Source organism: Leuciscus leuciscus (assembly GCF_965113295.1).
Source record: "Leuciscus leuciscus genome assembly, chromosome: 6".
Taxonomy (NCBI): Eukaryota; Metazoa; Chordata; class Actinopteri; order Cypriniformes; family Leuciscidae; genus Leuciscus; species Leuciscus leuciscus.
The window spans coordinates 3,404,375-3,421,566 of record NC_138730.1 but is presented as its reverse complement, the minus strand read 5'-3'; the positions used below and the strand labels follow the sequence as shown (position 1 = coordinate 3,421,566).

Genomic DNA, 17,192 nt, shown 5'->3' with positions numbered 1-17,192 from the left:
TTAAATAATTTTTATTGTGTTTTATTAGTGACAAATTTGGGGAGAGGATAAATATTCCAAAACTGAAAATACAGTATGAGAATTAACTGCACAATTACTAGACATGTTTTCCTTGGATATTATAGGCCAAATTGCAAGCACAATATGTGGAAAAATAAAAAAGAATTGAGATGCTTCCAACTGTTGCTCTTGCATTCTTGTGGCTCAGTGACTCACCTGAATGAATGGCTAATTAAGTATGCAGGCCCCATTGTCTCCTAAGGTGTGAACCACTAAATATGCATGATCGTTGACGCCCACTCCGCATATTGCCTTTCCAAACAGAAAGTGCTTTGCAAAATTCAAATCAATGTATTGTGTTATGTGAATGATAAGGGCAGGATGATTTTCACATCATTTTGAAGAAAAAACACTAGGCAATGACATCTATTAGACAAAAGTCTTATTGGCACATATTTAGTATGTGTTTTATGGCCTTATTTCAGAAACTTTAGTTTTTAGTTTTTTCAATAACCACGCATAAACATTATTCTCTCAAAAATGCAGACATGTACATTCTTGTTGCTCACATATTATGGTAGCCCTGTTTGTGCTAAATAGAGTGTAATTATACCTTTGCCATTAATATGTTTATAAGCAACTGAAAAAAGCACAAATGTCAGGGCATGTCAGAACATCTCAAGGACACCAAAAACCCCTCAGACCTCAGAGGGTTAAAATCCCAGGATGTCCTTCGAAAAAGAGTAGGGGTGTAACCCCGGCATCCTGGCCAAATTTGCCCCTTGGCCTCTGTCCATCATGGCCTTCTAATCATCCCCATACACTGATTGGCTTCATCACTGTCTCCTCTCCACCATTAAGCTGGTGTGTGGTGGGCGTTCTGGCGCAATATGGCTGCCGTCGCATCATCCAGGTGGATGCTGCACATTGGTGGTGGTTGAGGATATTCCCCCTTCCATGTAAAGCGCTTTGAGTACCCAGAAAAGCGCTATATAAATGTAACGAATTATTATTATTATTAAAATGTAGATGCAGAATATAACGCTTTAAAATATGGACACAATTTAAGTTCATTTACAGTGTGCAACAGACAGAAAAAAAGTTTTACAATATGGTTACCATTTTAAATTTTCCTCTTATTGAATTTTTGTTAGCCTATTTGTTGTTGCATGTGTTGTAGTTCCATTTGTAATATGTTGTAGAATTCATTAAAGGGGTCATATAATGTCTTTTTTGTACAAGCTAATATGATTCTTTAGGGTCTAAATTAAAAGTTTGTAATATAGTTTAATTAAAAATTCTCATTAGTATTGTAAGAAAACACTAATTTTACCTGGTCAAAAACAGCTCTGTTTTCAGCACGCCGTTTAAGTGCATGGGTCTTTAAATGATAATGAGCTTTGCTCACGTACCCCGCCCCTCTGTTCTGTGCGTACACCGTTTGTAACACAATAACACAATAACCATAACGCGTTGTTCATTATAAACATGGGATTATGAAATATATTGAGAACGTCATACATAGAAATGATGTGGTATATACCTTGCAAATAACACATATCAACTGTATTCAAAATGAAATATTAAAGTCGGACCTTAAAGTTAACAAAAGTAGTAAAAAGAAATAAACATCTAGGTACTGAATCTAAATGACACGTTTAACAAAAAGTGTCCCACCTTACCTGCATTCAATCAATCGATTTTAACATCGATGCCATAGAAGAATCATTCCCTTAGAAATTTTTACTTCTGCCTTCAAAGACAATTAAATAACAGTCCAATTGCATGTGTAATTGTCAGGCTTGGTACATCAGAGTCTGTAGAAATGGTTTCTTGAAAAAGAAGAACTGTCAGCTATTCACTTATGTGAGATGAATATCTGCTATAAGAAGTGGTGTCAAGCATGAACGTCAAGTGGAATTGTACACTAAGAATAAATGAGTCACAAATGAGCCAACAAATGAAGAGAAGAGGAATCTATGGCAGTACTTCTTTTAATAAACACAAAACAATGGACATAATCTACACTGGAGAACACATTGTGCAATGCAAGACAAAGAACTGAATAAACTGAGTGCTATATATAAACAGGCAAACAAAGGGAGCTAAATGAAACACAGGTGAACTTAATTAGTGACTAACAGACTATCATGGTTAACTTGTAGCTCAACATGAGTTCCTAAAAGAGCAGCCAAAAGTGTGATTGCAAAGGAACATTCTCTCAACCCCAGGTCAGGACTGCACACAGATTAAGTGTTGTAGTATTTTTGTGACTGCAATATTCAGGCTCCACACGGATTGAAGACAACTTTTCAGGTGATGCACCTTTGCTGTTTTAGGCTTGTGTTTTTTTTTTTTCTCCATCAACTGACTTGATTTAGTAGGCTACAACAACAAAAAAGTTAAAGCAAAAGTATAGATATTGTCTTTTATTTTACCTGTCCTTGTGAAGAAGTACACTTTAGCATGCTTTAAAGAAGAGTACATATTATTGAAAATAAACCTATAAAAAAATATATACTTGAGTGCAAGAATGAAATGTAGTTTTCAGACTTAATTGCATGCTTATGCATATTTTAAATGTATATTAAGCAGTCCTTTGTTTGACTGAAGTACATCTTTATTTGTAATCCATTTCATAATTACTTGTATTGTCTTTGAAATATGGTTAAAGTGCACTGCTGAATGTACTGATATTTACTGTGCATTTATGGTCAACTAAAATATATTTTAATATAATTTATATTTCATCTTATGTAATGCATTTAAAAATATACATGCAATGAAACATTAACTTTATATTTAATATTGAATAACATGTAGGCTAAAGCAGATCAAATTAAGTCTACTTCTTTAAAGCACAACAACAGTTTTTTTAAAACATAATGTACTTTTAAAGTAAAACTCTTAGTTTGACATTACTTTTTTTTTTTTTTTTTTTTTTTTGTGTACATGTACTTAATGTCTCTCCTGCCAGCAGAAGCGCTATGATAGCCACCAGAGGGCACTTCTCCCTAGACCTTTTCCATTTCCATAAACCTTTGCCTGCATTACATCCACCTGTATGTCATTGGTTTGTTCATGTTTGTGTGTATATATCATAAGCACTTTGGCTGGCAGGTGTGACACTTAAGTGGCTTTTTATAATTCATCAATGTTATTATCTGCAAGTGGACCTACAGGGTTTTTTATTATTATTATTGTATTTTCAAGATACTACAGGTACACATCCAATGCCAATAAGTGCTTCTTTTTTTTTCACAAGGGTACATAGCAATGCAAAAATTATAGAGTTTTCCAGACAGCAACATGGTGTCGGCCCAGATCCAGCCCACATCTGGTACACATGGATTACACACGGCCCAGATGTGGGCCGACACTATGTTGCTGTCTGGGATATGGTTTTCCGTTGCAAACTAATCTGGTTGTGCTATTTTACCTAATGCAACTTCCATTCTCAAAGCTCCCTGCAACAAAGCATTGACCTTTTATCAAAAATATTACATTCTTAAACCAAACGGCATGATTTCACTGAATCCACTCTTCATTGTAGGCTTTAAAGATCAACATGGAGAAAATCATCCTAATATTCCCTCTGATATTGCTGGTGCTGCATATACAAGGAGGAGAGTTCTCCAAAGATCCAGTTTGTTTGCCTGCCGAAGCTCCACAGCCGGAAGTCGTGGAGTTCGACAACACAATCTATGCCATTTGTGAAGTAACTCCCAGCCCCAATTTGCCACGTAACCAGCCAAAGATCTTTGGGCAAATCCTCTTCAAGCAGGTCTTCCCCAATGGAGATTTAGAAGTGAAAATCAACCTCCGTGGTTTGCCTGCCAACGATCATCAAGAGCGTGCCATGCACGTCCATCGGTATGGAGACCTGAGTCAAGGCAGCATCACTGTTGGTCCTCATTACAATCCAAACGGCGTTGACCACCCTCCTGGAGACCTGGGCAACTTTGCTTCCAAGCAAGGAGTTATAAGGCAGTCCCTGACGCTTCCAGACGCCAAGCTCTTTGGGCCTTATTCCATTCTGGGACGTGCGGTGGTGGTTCATGAGAAGGAGGATGATCCGGGAATGGATTCAGATGAGGAGAGTGCTGGACAGATAATTGCTTTGGGTGTGATTGGTATTACTACTCCAAGTCTGTGGCAGAAGACTGAAGTGCCCCCCAAGGAAAAATGTGGAGGTAGATTCAAATAGGATAATCATGATTTTCCTTGTGTATTCTTTGTATGTGTCCTACATTAAAGTATATTTCATAAAATGAACATTCCCATGTTTGTTTTTGTTTTGTTTTTTCTCTTGGTCTTTTCAGAGGCTTTTTGGCCATAGCTTCCAATAGTAAATGCACTCTTAAAAATAAATGTAGGGTGAATGCAGGTAAAGTGGGCCGTTTAGTTTGATTTACTGTGCTCAATGGGTTAACACTTTAAGAGCATGACAATGGCCTTTAATTAAAGATCCACTATTTCTTTAAATGATCAAATGGTTTTGGTTGATGCAATATGACACTGGAGGGTGTGGCTACATCTCAGGGGAGGACACCCTTATTGTTGAAGGTAGACATAACCTCTGACATAAGATTTTATTAAATATGATAAACGTATAATTTAAGGTAACAGAGATTGTTTTGGCTTTATAGTGGTTCTTAATAAAGTTATTTTCCAGCTAAAGTTAGTTTCGATTGATTCGCTTCCGTCGCAACGATCATTTGTTATTAAATTAGGGGCCGCCAAGACGACACCATTCTCTCTACACAGACTATAAACGAGAACCTGTGAGAAACGCTGATGGCGTTCACATGCGCATTAAGAATTGGTTCTATAGTTTAATCTAGCTTTGAACTGACAGAGTGTGTCTGCTTCCCGGACAATGTTAGGAAGACTGTTCCAAAGTTTTGGTGCTAAATAGGAAAAGGATCTACCGCCAGCAGTCGATTTTGATATTCTAGGTATTACTAACTGGCCGGAATTTTGAGATCGCAATAGACGTGAAGGACTATAATGCGTTAAGAGCTCGCTCAAGTACTGCGGAGCTAAACCATTTAGTGCTTTGCAAGTAATTAGCAATATTTTAAAATGTATACGATGTTTAATAGGCAGCCAATGCAGTGTTGACAGAACCGGGCTAATATGGCCATACTTCCTGGTTCTGGTAAGAACTCGAGCTGCTGCGTTTTGAACTAGCTGTAGTTTGTTTATTAAGCGTGCAGGGCAACCGTTTTTGGTACGTATCCTAGAGACAAAGACGAATTAATGATATTAAGAAGAGGATCTATGACCGCTGGGAGCATCTCTCCCCGTAGCTTAGTCGGAATAGGGTCTAACATACGTGTTGTCGATTTAGATGAATTAACGAGTTTGCAAAATTCTTCCTCTCCTATAGCAATAAATGAATCAAATTTTTCCTCAGGGAGACTACAATGCACTGCCTGATTCGATACTGTAGTAGACGATTGCATAGTTATAATTTTGTCCCTGATATTATCACTCTTATAAGTGAAGAAGTTCATAAAGTCATTACTGCTGTGTTGCTTGGAAACTTCTGGGCTTGAAGCTTTCTTTTTCGTTAGTTTAGCCACCGTTTCAAAATAATACCTAGGATTATGTTTATTTTCTTCTAATAGGGTTGAAAAATAAGCAGATCTAGCAGCTTTTAAGGCCTCTCTGTATGCAATCGAGCTCTCCTTCCATGAAATCCGAAATACCTCTAGTTTTGTTTTCTTCCAGTTGCGCTCCATTTTTCTGGCTGCTCTCTTAAGGGCCCGAGTGTGCTCGTTGTACCACGGCGTTGGACTATTTTCTTTAATCTTCTTTAAGTGCAACGGAGCAACTGTGTCTAAAGTGCTGGAAAGGAGAGAGTTAAAAGTTTCTGTTGCAATATCAAGTTCTTCTAAGCTATCTGGGATGCTGAGATGATGAAACTGATTAGGACGATTATTGATAAAGCAATCTTTAGTGGCAGAAGTGATAGGTCTCACATATTTATAACACGGAGTCGGCTTTGCTGCTTTGGCTAAATGTAATTTACACGAGACTAGATAATGATCTGAGATGTCATCGCTCTGCTGCAGAATTTCAACGGCATCAACATCTATTCCATGTGATAATATTAGATCTAGTGTATGATTACGACAATGAGTAGGTCCTGACACGTGTTGTCTAACTCCAATTGAGTTTACAATGGCTTTAAATGCCAAACCCAATGCATCTTTTTCATTATCAATGTGTATATTAAAATCACCAACAATTAGTACTTTATCTGCAGCCAATATTAATTCTGATAGAAAGTCCGCAAATTCTTTGATAAAATCTTTATGGTGCCCTGGTGGCCTGTATACAGTAGCCAGCACAAATCTCAAACGTGATTTATTGTTTACACTATATATTTTTACATTAAGCACCAACACTTCAAAAGAATTATATTTAAAACTTGATTTCTTAGTGGTTTTGGAAATATGACTATAAATTACAGCAACACCTCCCCCTTTGCGTTTCAGACGAGGCTCATGTTTATAACAGTAATCTTGTGGGGTTGACTCATTTAAAGTAATGTAATCGAAACACAGCAAACACAGCACATCTAGGTTATTATCTGAAATCATATCATTAACAATATTCAGCAACCCAAGCTTTAGAATTTGCTAATCTGTATTATAGCTGTTTTTTTATTTGTTGAACATCAATTACATTTTTAACCTTAGATGGGATTGGATGTTTTTTGGATTTCCAAATTCGGGGAACAGACACAGTCTCTATATGATGATAGCTAGGTGAAAGAGGCTCTATGTGATGGGATTTATCTGACCTTGGAAACGCGAGGCCGCTAGCAGACAGCCGGTTAAGCCAGTCTGTCTGCTTCCTGACCTGGTGCCCAATTTGTCATGTTTGAGCTCTAAGACTATGAGCCAAATTACTAGAGAGAAGAGCAGCACCATCCCAGGAGGGATGAATACCATCTCTTTTCAACAAGTCAGGTTTGCCCCAAAAACTTTTCCAATTGTCTATGAATTCTATATTATTAAGCGGACACCACCGAGACAGCCAACCGTTAAGTGAACACAATCTACTAACTATCTCATCACTCCTGCGAACAGGAAGTGGGCCAGAGCAGATTACAGTGCTTGACATCGTACTTGCAAGTTCACACACCTCTTTAATGTTCATTTTGATGAGTCGAACATCATCAGTGCCGACGTAAATAATGATCTTAGAGAATTTACGATTAGCATTAGCCAGCACTTTTAAATTTGCTTTGATGTCAGGCGCTCTGGCTCCCGGCAAACATGTGACTATGGTGGCAGGTGTCTCTATTTTCACGTTCCGTGTAATAGAATCGCCAATAACTAGGGCACAATCAACAGAATTCTCAGTGGGTGTTTCACTGAGCGGGGCAAATCGATTTGTTATGGTAAACGGAACGGAAGAGTGTTTTTTTGATCCGCGACTAGAGCGATCCCTCACTGTCACCCATTTGCCTTGCTGCTCAGGCACTAATTCAGCCAGAACCGAGTCATGTAAAGAGTTCACTATGCTAGACGCATCCAAAGCAGTATCTTAAGCTCTAGCACTCTTACTATCCTCAATTAAAGTTTGGATGCGCGTGTCTAGTTCTGAAATCTTCTCCGTCAGCCTAACTGTCTCCTTGCATTTATCACATATAAATCCTATATTGCCGACAGAGAAGGCTATGCTAAACATGTGACATGAAGTGCAGGTGACAATAACAGGACAAGACATTACTCACCATGTTTGTTGACTGATTCTTACTCACCTGAGCTTTTTATGAACTCAAATGCGCGGGCGCGCGAGAGAAAAATAAATAAAAAATAGCTGAGCGCACGGGTGGCGCGTTTAACAGGCTAGCGAATTACTAGCGTGTTGTGCTAGTAGTAACGGTAGCTAGCGATGTCAGGTTAATCTGAGATGTTGGGTAAGCTGTATTTAGTAGTATAAACAACTAGAAATTGTGTAGTAAATGACGGTTCAAAACAAAGAAATATGAGGCTAAGAGCTTACAGCACCGAAGCAAACAAACTCACAGCAGGCAGCGAGGCAGAGGAGTTGTGTACTTCCAGTATCCCAAAAGTTCCCAAAGATTTTTAATTTCAGAGAAATTCCAGTTTTAAAGAGCACCTATTATGCCTCTTTTCACAAGATGTAAAATAAGTCTCTGTGACCCGTCACGGAAACCAGGTACACAAGTCGGCAGCACAACTTTCGAGCAAAATGAGAAAGAAGTGTTTTTGTTTGTTTTCAAAATTGGTGATTTTCGCTTTTTCGCAGAATCTGTCAGTTGAGATCACGAAGAAGCCTCTCCATGTTTGAGATAGCAGTATTGGTATATTTAAAAGCGTACATTTTGAGATTGAAATCGGCTTGTTTTTCGGAGATTCTAGCATGCAGTAGGGGCGTGTCGTTGTCTGTGTGTATTTCCATACTGGATAAGCCGGCTTTTGTTTCTTTTGTTATTGCCCCCGCCGTCCAAGGGAACAGCGTGGCTACTTATTATGCAGCGCTCTGGCCAGCCTTATCTGATATCAAAATTCAATGAAGATGGACGCCGCAAAGATTGTCGCAGACGAGCTGAACCGTGGGAGTTACACCGAAAATGTTGTTTTGAAGTACTTCTTCGACAAGCCGGATGCTTATGAACAAGCGCTCACTGATTCTGAAGACGATCTGACGATTGTCTGTTTCTCTAGATTTGCCTGTTTGAATAATATATACCACAATGGTCCAGTGGTAGAACTTTTGCCAATCGTGCCAGAGGTTCTGGGTTCGAATCCACACTCGTATATTTTTTGTTTTTTCTCGTATACTTTTTTTTTCTCATCAAAACCGATTATGTTCATCAGTGGTTGTATATTAAGCAGAGACACGTTTGTGTGCATTATGTTTTGTGATTTCACCAGAACGAATAGAGAGTATCCGCAACGGATTGTAGTCCGCGTCCGCAGTGAAGACGTGCAGCGTGTGCGTGAGCCACACGAGAAAACACTGTATCCGCGCCACTGATCGCAGCGGCAACGAGCACTTTGATCACTTGATTTAAAAAACACATTTCAGTGACATGATGGGTTTTAACTTCATTCAGGAGATTTTGGGTTACTGCACAACTGACAGATGACTTTGAGCGCACCGCCAACAGTGTGTGTGTGTGTGTGTGTGTGTGTGTGTGTGTGTGTGTGTATATATCACACATCCTGTTTTTGATTTGAACATTCTTTAGAGTTTATCTTATTTTTTATTCAGTGTACATAAGAGTTGCCTATACAGTTTTATCGGTAGATGCTAAGAGACACTTTTTTTTTCTTCTTTTGATGGCACATTTTCCTGACCTTTTTGCTCTCCCCTGTGCTTTAAAGCTTTACAGGGGGAGCTTTACAGGGGGTATGGCTTATCTAAATGAGATGTAAATGAGCCCTATTGTCACTCCCAGCAGGAGAGAGAGGTGAGAACTGCACAGTTCTTCAGAGGCTGTTTTCTCCCCTTTGTGCTTTTTTGAGTGCCTACCTTCAAATGGCCACAACTTCTCCAAATATTATCAGATTTCCATGTGTGTGTTACACATCGTTGGAAAGCTTGGAGACTACACTTTCAGAATCTGTGAATAACTCAAAATGCCCCAGAACCGACTTGTGTCCCTACTTTCCCTGATCGGTCACATATGTGAAGTTTTAGCTCAAAATCCTCAACAGATAATTTTTTACAGCATGTTTAAATTGTCATTTTTGGGGGCTCAGAAAAACACACCGTTTTAGTGTGTATCCCTTTAAATGCTAATGAGCTGCTGCTGTCGCCCAAAGGTCGGAGCCTCACGAGCTCGCGCTAAGAGCTAGGACAATCTCATCTGATAATATCAAAATAGAAACTCTCAGTAACGCTGTTCATTTCGACCAGGAGTCGGACAATAATGCCCACAGAGCCAGAGATTATTTGCTGTATGGAGATAGAACAGGTATCGTTTAGTTTAATTACGGTTATAACTAATTTGTCATCTGCTTTTATCCACTATTAATACAAGCCTGCTGTAGCAAACCCCGTCCGAATGATGACCAAAATATACTGATGAGTTTAATTAAGTTTATTGTACATCACACAAAAGATGAAGCGTTAGTTTTACTCCAGAAAATCACTGTAAAAGCTAATAAACTTAGTGCGCATTAAAGTCTTATCCATAAACTCTCTCTCTCTCTCTCTCTCTCTCTCTCTCTCTCTCTCTCTCTCTCTCTCTCTCTCTCTCTCTCTCTCTCTCCCTTTCATTGTCATCAACATCAACAGCGAAGTACACAAAACACTCGTTACAACCAACCAACAGTAAACAAATATATACACACCTTTTAGTGTGCTTAATAAACTGGTAAACTGTATATCCACGACTGGATGAGCTGTCATAAAGTGCGCGCTCTCACTTTCATTTCTGCCGTGATCAGTCACGTTAGTCTGTTGCTCCTCCGGAGACTGTAAGCTGGATCACGAGAGCAGTTGGTACAGATCCATCCTCGAGTAACAACGGGAGTAAATGAAGACTGCTATGTTCATTCTTACATCCAACAACAACACAGCTACAGCTTGTCTACAGCTGCTCAAGCGTCGAAACAATGGCGGCCTGTGTCCAGCTCACTCAGGGCGGGTCTATGCTCAATCTGCACTGTCAGGGTGTACTCACACTAGGCACGGTTGCCATGAACCGGGCCCGAGTACGATTGTCCCCCCTCCCCACTCCCCCTCTGGCCTGCACTCACATAGGGTTTCAGCATTCGTGCCGGAGCACGCTTACGTCATTATGGTGCGACGGTTTCGGGATAAACAGGAAGAGCGGCGCTCTCACTGAACACAATGGAGTCCATCGCTCTATTTACTTTGTGGATCATTTTGAGTCGTTTGGTCCACGGTGGTCCACAGCCCTCTCACAGCCTGTTGTTAAACAGATCTATCGCCTTTGTGGCACGAAAATTTTCACGTAATCGTGCTGCTCGTATGAGGAGATTTGCAAGGTACCAGCTGAAGTGCAGCAAGGACTTTGCAGCTTTGATTACGGACTACAGTTCCCGTCGCAAAACCGTGACGTCACGCGTCCTGTTCCGTGCTCCAGCACGGTTAGCGCTCACACTGCATGCGAACCGCGCCCGAGTCCAACTGAACCGTGCTCTGGCCTACCTCTTCCAAGCGGGCCAGGGCCGGCTAATCGAGCCGCGCCCGGGCACGGTTCGGAGCACTCACACTAGTCAAACGAACCGCGCTTTGGTGGTCAAACGCACTCGGGCACGGTTCAAACTGGCTAGTGTGAGTACACCCTCAGTCAACCGTCGTGGGCGGGGCTTGTGCAATTCTACGTCACATTGCATAGATTTTGAGAACAGCTCGTTCTGAGACAGTGCTTATGATTTATGGGGATTTTTTTTAAAAGCACTGTGTGGATTTTCATCATTATAGGGTGGTTGTAAACACACACTGCCAACACACATTTATGTTCAAACACCATGTAAAAGTGAATTTTGCATAATAGGTGCCCTTTAAATAATGGCTCGTCCATGTTCACTTGTCGCCTGTCAATGACGTAATATCCGCGGTATCCCTGGTTTCCGCTCGTACTGCCATAGTAACCATGGCGACAACTGCGTTACGTCTAGCGGCACGCTCATGGAGTTGTTTCGTTCAAACATTATGGACCATGGCAAGCAGACTTTGGGACAAAAGGAGAACTAAAAAGAGGATCAATATCGGCGTGGTGTTTTCGAGATGCCGAGAGCTCCACGTCCGTGACAAACTTCGACTTGACAGAGACGTCTTGCATGTACTTTATTAGACAGGTGAGCAAATGTACATAAAAGTAATCAATGTTATATAGCTCAACATGATGAAATGTTAGAATATGATCAGTATGTTATTCTAATGTTCATCTAGCTTACTGCTAGTCTCATACAGAACAAATAAACTGACTTGTTAACCCTTTTCCACCAAGGCAGTGCTGGTGCTGGTTCGGAGCTAGAGCCTAGTTTCAAATCGGTTCTTTTTTTTGCGACACCCAAAGCACCAGCTCTGAACCAGGAAAAGTGGTTCTTAAGTAGCACCAAAACATTGCTGGTCTAGAAGTATGAACCACTTGCGTCAGGGGCTGGGGGCGGGGTTACCGTGACCAACAAGACGAACAGAAACTTTTCAAATAGCAGCTAATCGAGCTAATAGCAGCTTGATTGTAATCTCCGTCTATGCAAGTTACGGCGAGCTGCACGAACACGTTGGATTCGCCGTGTTTGGATGCCGATGTAGGTTCGCAAAGCCATGAGCATCAATAGTAACGCAACGACCTCCATTGTTGATGGAAGGCTTGTTCGAGATGCATCGGAGCGGCACGGACCGATCGGAGCTGCGGGAGTGTTTGGAGAGCATACGACTCCTTGTGCTTTTGGATTGCTTTCGCAGTGCTTTGATGTCATGAGCCGATCGGTCTGCGAGAAGCCGAACCATCTCGAACAAGCCTGGTGTGTTTGTGTTTGGCGCCGCCACGCTAGCGTTGCTGGGCAACATGAGATGTATACAGTGACGTAAGATCTGGCTCTCTGGTGGCTCTTTGGCCTTGTGGAAAGGCAAACCGGATCTTAGAGAGCTCGTCAGTCGAACCAACTCCGGACTGGCAATAGCTCTGGCTCTGAACTGGCACCCGGCTCATGCTGGTGGAAAAGGGGTATGTGTGAGTATTAATTCAGCACTTGCGGGTAGATCGGTAGAAGGAAATGTCCTTATTCCTTTATATCTACGGGACTCGCATGTGGCGCTGATATCTGTCTCTCATTAGCAATCGCGACCTGCTTCATACCACAGTCATGTTAAAAACATCAATGTATTCACTCATCCATAAACATTATTAGATCCTTTTTTATTGTAAGAGGTTAGCAAGCCTGGTTAGTACCTGGATGGGAGACCTCCTGAGAAAACCAGGTTGCTGCTGGAAGAGGTGTTCGTGAGGCCAGCAGGGGGTGCTCACCCTTGGTCTATGTGGGACCTAACGCCCCAGTGAAGTGATCGGGAAACACTATACTGTCAAAGAGCACCATCCTTCCAATGAGACGTTAAACCGAGGTCCTGACTCTCTTTAAAAATCCCAGGATGTCCTTCGAAAAAGAGTAGGGGTGTAACCCCGGCATCCTGGCCAAATTTGCCCCTTGGCCTCTGTCCATCATGGCCTCCTAATCATCCCCATACACTGATTGGCTTCATCACTGTCTCCTCTCCACCATTAAGCTGGTGTGTGGTGGGCGTTCTGGCGCAATATGGCTGCCGTCGCATCATCCAGGTGGATGCTGCACATTGGTGGTGGTTGAGGATATTCCCCCTTCCATGTAAAGCGCTTTGAGTACCCAGAAAAGCGCTATATAAATGTAACGAATTATTATTATTATTAAAATGTAGATGCAGAATATAACGCTTTAAAATATGGACACAATTTAAGTTCATTTACAGTGTGCAACAGACAGAAAAAAAGTTTTACAATATGGTTACCATTTTAAATTTTCCTCTTATTGAATTTTTGTTAGCCTATTTGTTGTTGCATGTGTTGTAGTTCCATTTGTAATATGTTGTAGAATTCATTAAAGGGGTCATATAATGTCATTTTTGTACAAGCTAATATGATTCTTTAGGGTCTAAATTAAAAGTTTGTTATATAGTTTAATAAAAAATTCTCATTAGTATTGTAAGAAAACACTAATTTTACCTGGTCAAAAACAGCTCTGTTTTCAGCACGCCGTTTAAGTGCATGGGTCTTTAACCCTCTGGGGACCAAGCTGTTTTTGGGGCCCTTGAGATGTTCTGACATGCTCTGACATTTGTGCTTTTTTCAGTTATTTATAAACATGTTAATGGCAAAGGTGTAAATTCACTCTATATAGCACAAACAGGGCTACCATAATATGCAAGCAACATGTATGTAGATGTTTGTATTTTTAAGAGAATAATGTTTATGCGTGGTTATTTAAAAAAATAAAAATGAAAGTTGCTGAAATAAGACCACAAAACTCATACAAAATATGTGCCCACAAGACTTTTGACTAATGGATGTTGTCCCTTTCAGTTCTAGCTTCAAAATTATGTGAAAATAGTCTTGCTTTATCGTTCACAAAAAAAAATACATTGATTTAAATGGTGTAAAACAGGTTTTGCTTGGAAAGCCAATATGCGAGGGGGAGGAGTAGTTTACACCTTAGTCCCACCCACTCTGCATAATGACTCTGCATAATTAGCCATTCATTCAGGTGTGACACTGACTGAGCCACAATGCAAAGACAAAATATATATTTTGAAGAAGACTTATATTGACCATTTAAGATTTTGCTTACATCTATCTTGTAAATATGTTTTGCTATTTTATTAAAAAGGTTACAATTACAACAATAATTACAATTTCAGCAATATTTCTGCAAAAAAGTACTCTTTCTTTGTAAAAAAAAAAAAAAAAAAAGATTATAGGCCTACATTTTATCATATGTATTCATTAGTTTGAATATAGCCAACATTGGAACATCTTAGTCTATGACTTTATTTTTGACAAAATAGTTGTTTATATATATGAGCAGAAAAGCTTATTTGATGTGACAGTATATTCTACAGTAAAAACTGTACCCAAATCTAGTCAACAAAATGTTGTCTTTCATACTTCGCCTGACTGTAACGCAGTAACTGTAACTGTAAAAGCAGTTTATTCTTTCACACACAGACGCGCGATTCATATTTAGGCTAAACAGTCTTTACAAATATGTACCCTTCAATCATCTCACAGAAACGCGATTCATATTATAGAAACGCGATTCATCTTTTTGTTTACATAAGCCTACAACGTTATTCCATAACGTTATTCCACATTAACACTTGAGAAAGGATAACTTAGCCTACCTCACTCCTCAGCGGGATCTGCTCCTCATATCAGCACGGAAAATTTTCTCCATAAGTTTACAGCTGATGTGGGGGCGTTTCACAGACTGAAATGGTTCTCAGAATTTGCGTTTGAATAGCACGCGCTCTCCGGGGCGTGGTCAAATTACTTTTGAATGGCTCCTAATGAGCTCGACTGGAGTCGCTCTCTTTTTATACAGATTACAGAAGCTGATAATATTTGTTTTTTATATAAATTACTTCATTTAAAAGCTGCGATCTCAAGCTTTATGCCCGTGGGTCTGTTTGCCTGTTTGACTGAATTTTCGCGGAGTTATAGATAATTTTCGAACGTGTTTCAAATGGGAGTTTACTGACAGAGAGAAGGCAGAAATAGCATCATGTTAGTTTTTCTTTATTTGTCAAAAAGCAAAACACTTTATTTGTATTGTGAGTATACAGAAAAAAAATAGAAACTGAACAGGATCGATTGATGTATTACACGAAAATGAAAGATCAAAATTAACAGAGCATTTTGTGTTTATTTTTCATTGCTAAAAAAAAAAAACGAGCAAAACGCGCGGGCGCGTTTTTGGTCCCCAGAGGGTTAAATGATAATGAGCTTTGCTCACGTACCCCGCCCCTCTGTTCTGTGCGTACACCGTTTGTAACACAATAACACAATAACCATAACGCGTTGTTCATTATAAACATGGGATTATGAATTATATTGAGAACGTCATACATAGAAAACATGGCGTAATGTACCCTGAGTGTAAAAATAGCCGCATTCATCGTGAAGCGTGCAAGCGATTTGCAAAGATTAATATAAAGATTAATATAAAGGTTAATATAAAGGTTAATAAAACGTTACACTCACTTCAGTTCTTCTGAAGGTGCAGCAGGAACACGAATAGTTGGTACCGATCCTTTTTTCAGGAGCAGCTTCTTAGCAAATAACCAGCTTTTTACTGACCTCGTTTGTAAAGCAGTCTGGTGTGTGAAATGATTCGCGCAAACATGAAAGCATTGATGTTGATCGTGGGGAATATTCCCTTCGAAAACAAACTCGGCCACTGCGTCTTCAGCGGTTCGGATTTAGGAACATCAATATGACTGCTGTGTTCGTTATTGCACCCAAGAACAGAACACCACAATCGCTTAGACGCCATTCTGCTCAGTGCTCCAGCTATCAACAATGAACGCGCCGGTTGGCGCATGCTATGATTGACAGCTCGCTCACGAGGGCGCGAGGGCGGGTCTCTGTTGAAACGCTGCTGTCAATCAACCATCGTGGGAGGGGCGTCGATTTTGTGACGTCACAAAATCGAACAGCTTGATTTGAGATGGGAGGAAACATATAAGAAGATTTTAAAAAAATCACTGGATGGATTTTTATCATTTTATGATGGTTGTGTACAGGCACTGCCAACACACATTTCAGTACAATCAACTTGTAAAAGTGCATGTACCATTATATGACCCCTTTAATGAGCCAATGCAGTGTTTTAACTTGTCTTGACTGTCGTCTAGTCTGATATTAATGACAACTGAGATCTTACAGTGTGTAACCCTTTTCTTAACCCTAGGGGTTCATTTAAATGTTTCCCAAACAAGAAAAAAACTGGATTCCCGGCAGTTGAATGGTGAATTTGGCTGGTATTTTTTCTTTAAATGAAAATTAACGTAAATATCTTTTTCCCTATACCAATTACACAATACTTTTACTAAAATAATAAATTAAACAATTATTATTTATAGTTTCCTAGAAATCAGTACCTTGTTAAATTAATTTACTTGCCAAACCCTAAAGAAATACCAGAATACAAATGTTAAGGAAAAAAAGAATAACAAATATTTATTTTTACATTAATGTAATAACCCCCTTTAAAAGAAAATAACAAGGAACAACCTTTTTATATGAAGACAGATAAACACTTATACCCAGTGCTATGTAAATTACTTATTCTCTTGTTAAAATGTACAAATCACCTGTTCAGTCTCAGAATTGTTCTTTGTCTCTCTTATATTTGTTTTTACATTTGCATTTTTTACCCTTTTCCACTTTAAAACACTGTCCTCAATCAGCATACAAGTTGACAAATTCTAAACACTTTTCTCCTGAAACATGTAGAGCAATAAGGAAAATTGAACATTATTTCTTTCACAACAATTAAACACTTGAAAAAAACAACATAAGGTTTACAACATAAGGTTTTTCCTTTCAGTATGCAAATTAGTTATGAGTCAGTGACACAGTTAAATATATGGTCGTTGGTTTCAATGTAATTCAATGTACTCCCGCACATTCA

At 39.7% G+C, this 17,192-nt stretch overlaps 2 protein-coding genes across 12 annotated transcripts in view; both read left to right on the top strand.

Annotated features, from left to right (window-relative positions):
- The window catches only part of LOC309501916 (NACHT, LRR and PYD domains-containing protein 12-like), a 124,456-nt gene that overhangs the window by 98,262 nt on the left and 9,002 nt on the right, over positions 1-17,192 (top strand). The window lies entirely within an intron of this gene.
- LOC309502017 (extracellular superoxide dismutase [Cu-Zn]-like) lies at positions 3,326-4,275 on the top strand. Its single transcript, XM_082174339.1, has one exon. The coding sequence runs from the start codon at positions 3,569-3,571 to the stop codon at positions 4,205-4,207; it is 639 nt and encodes a 212-aa protein (XP_082030465.1). The 5' UTR covers positions 3,326-3,568; the 3' UTR covers positions 4,208-4,275.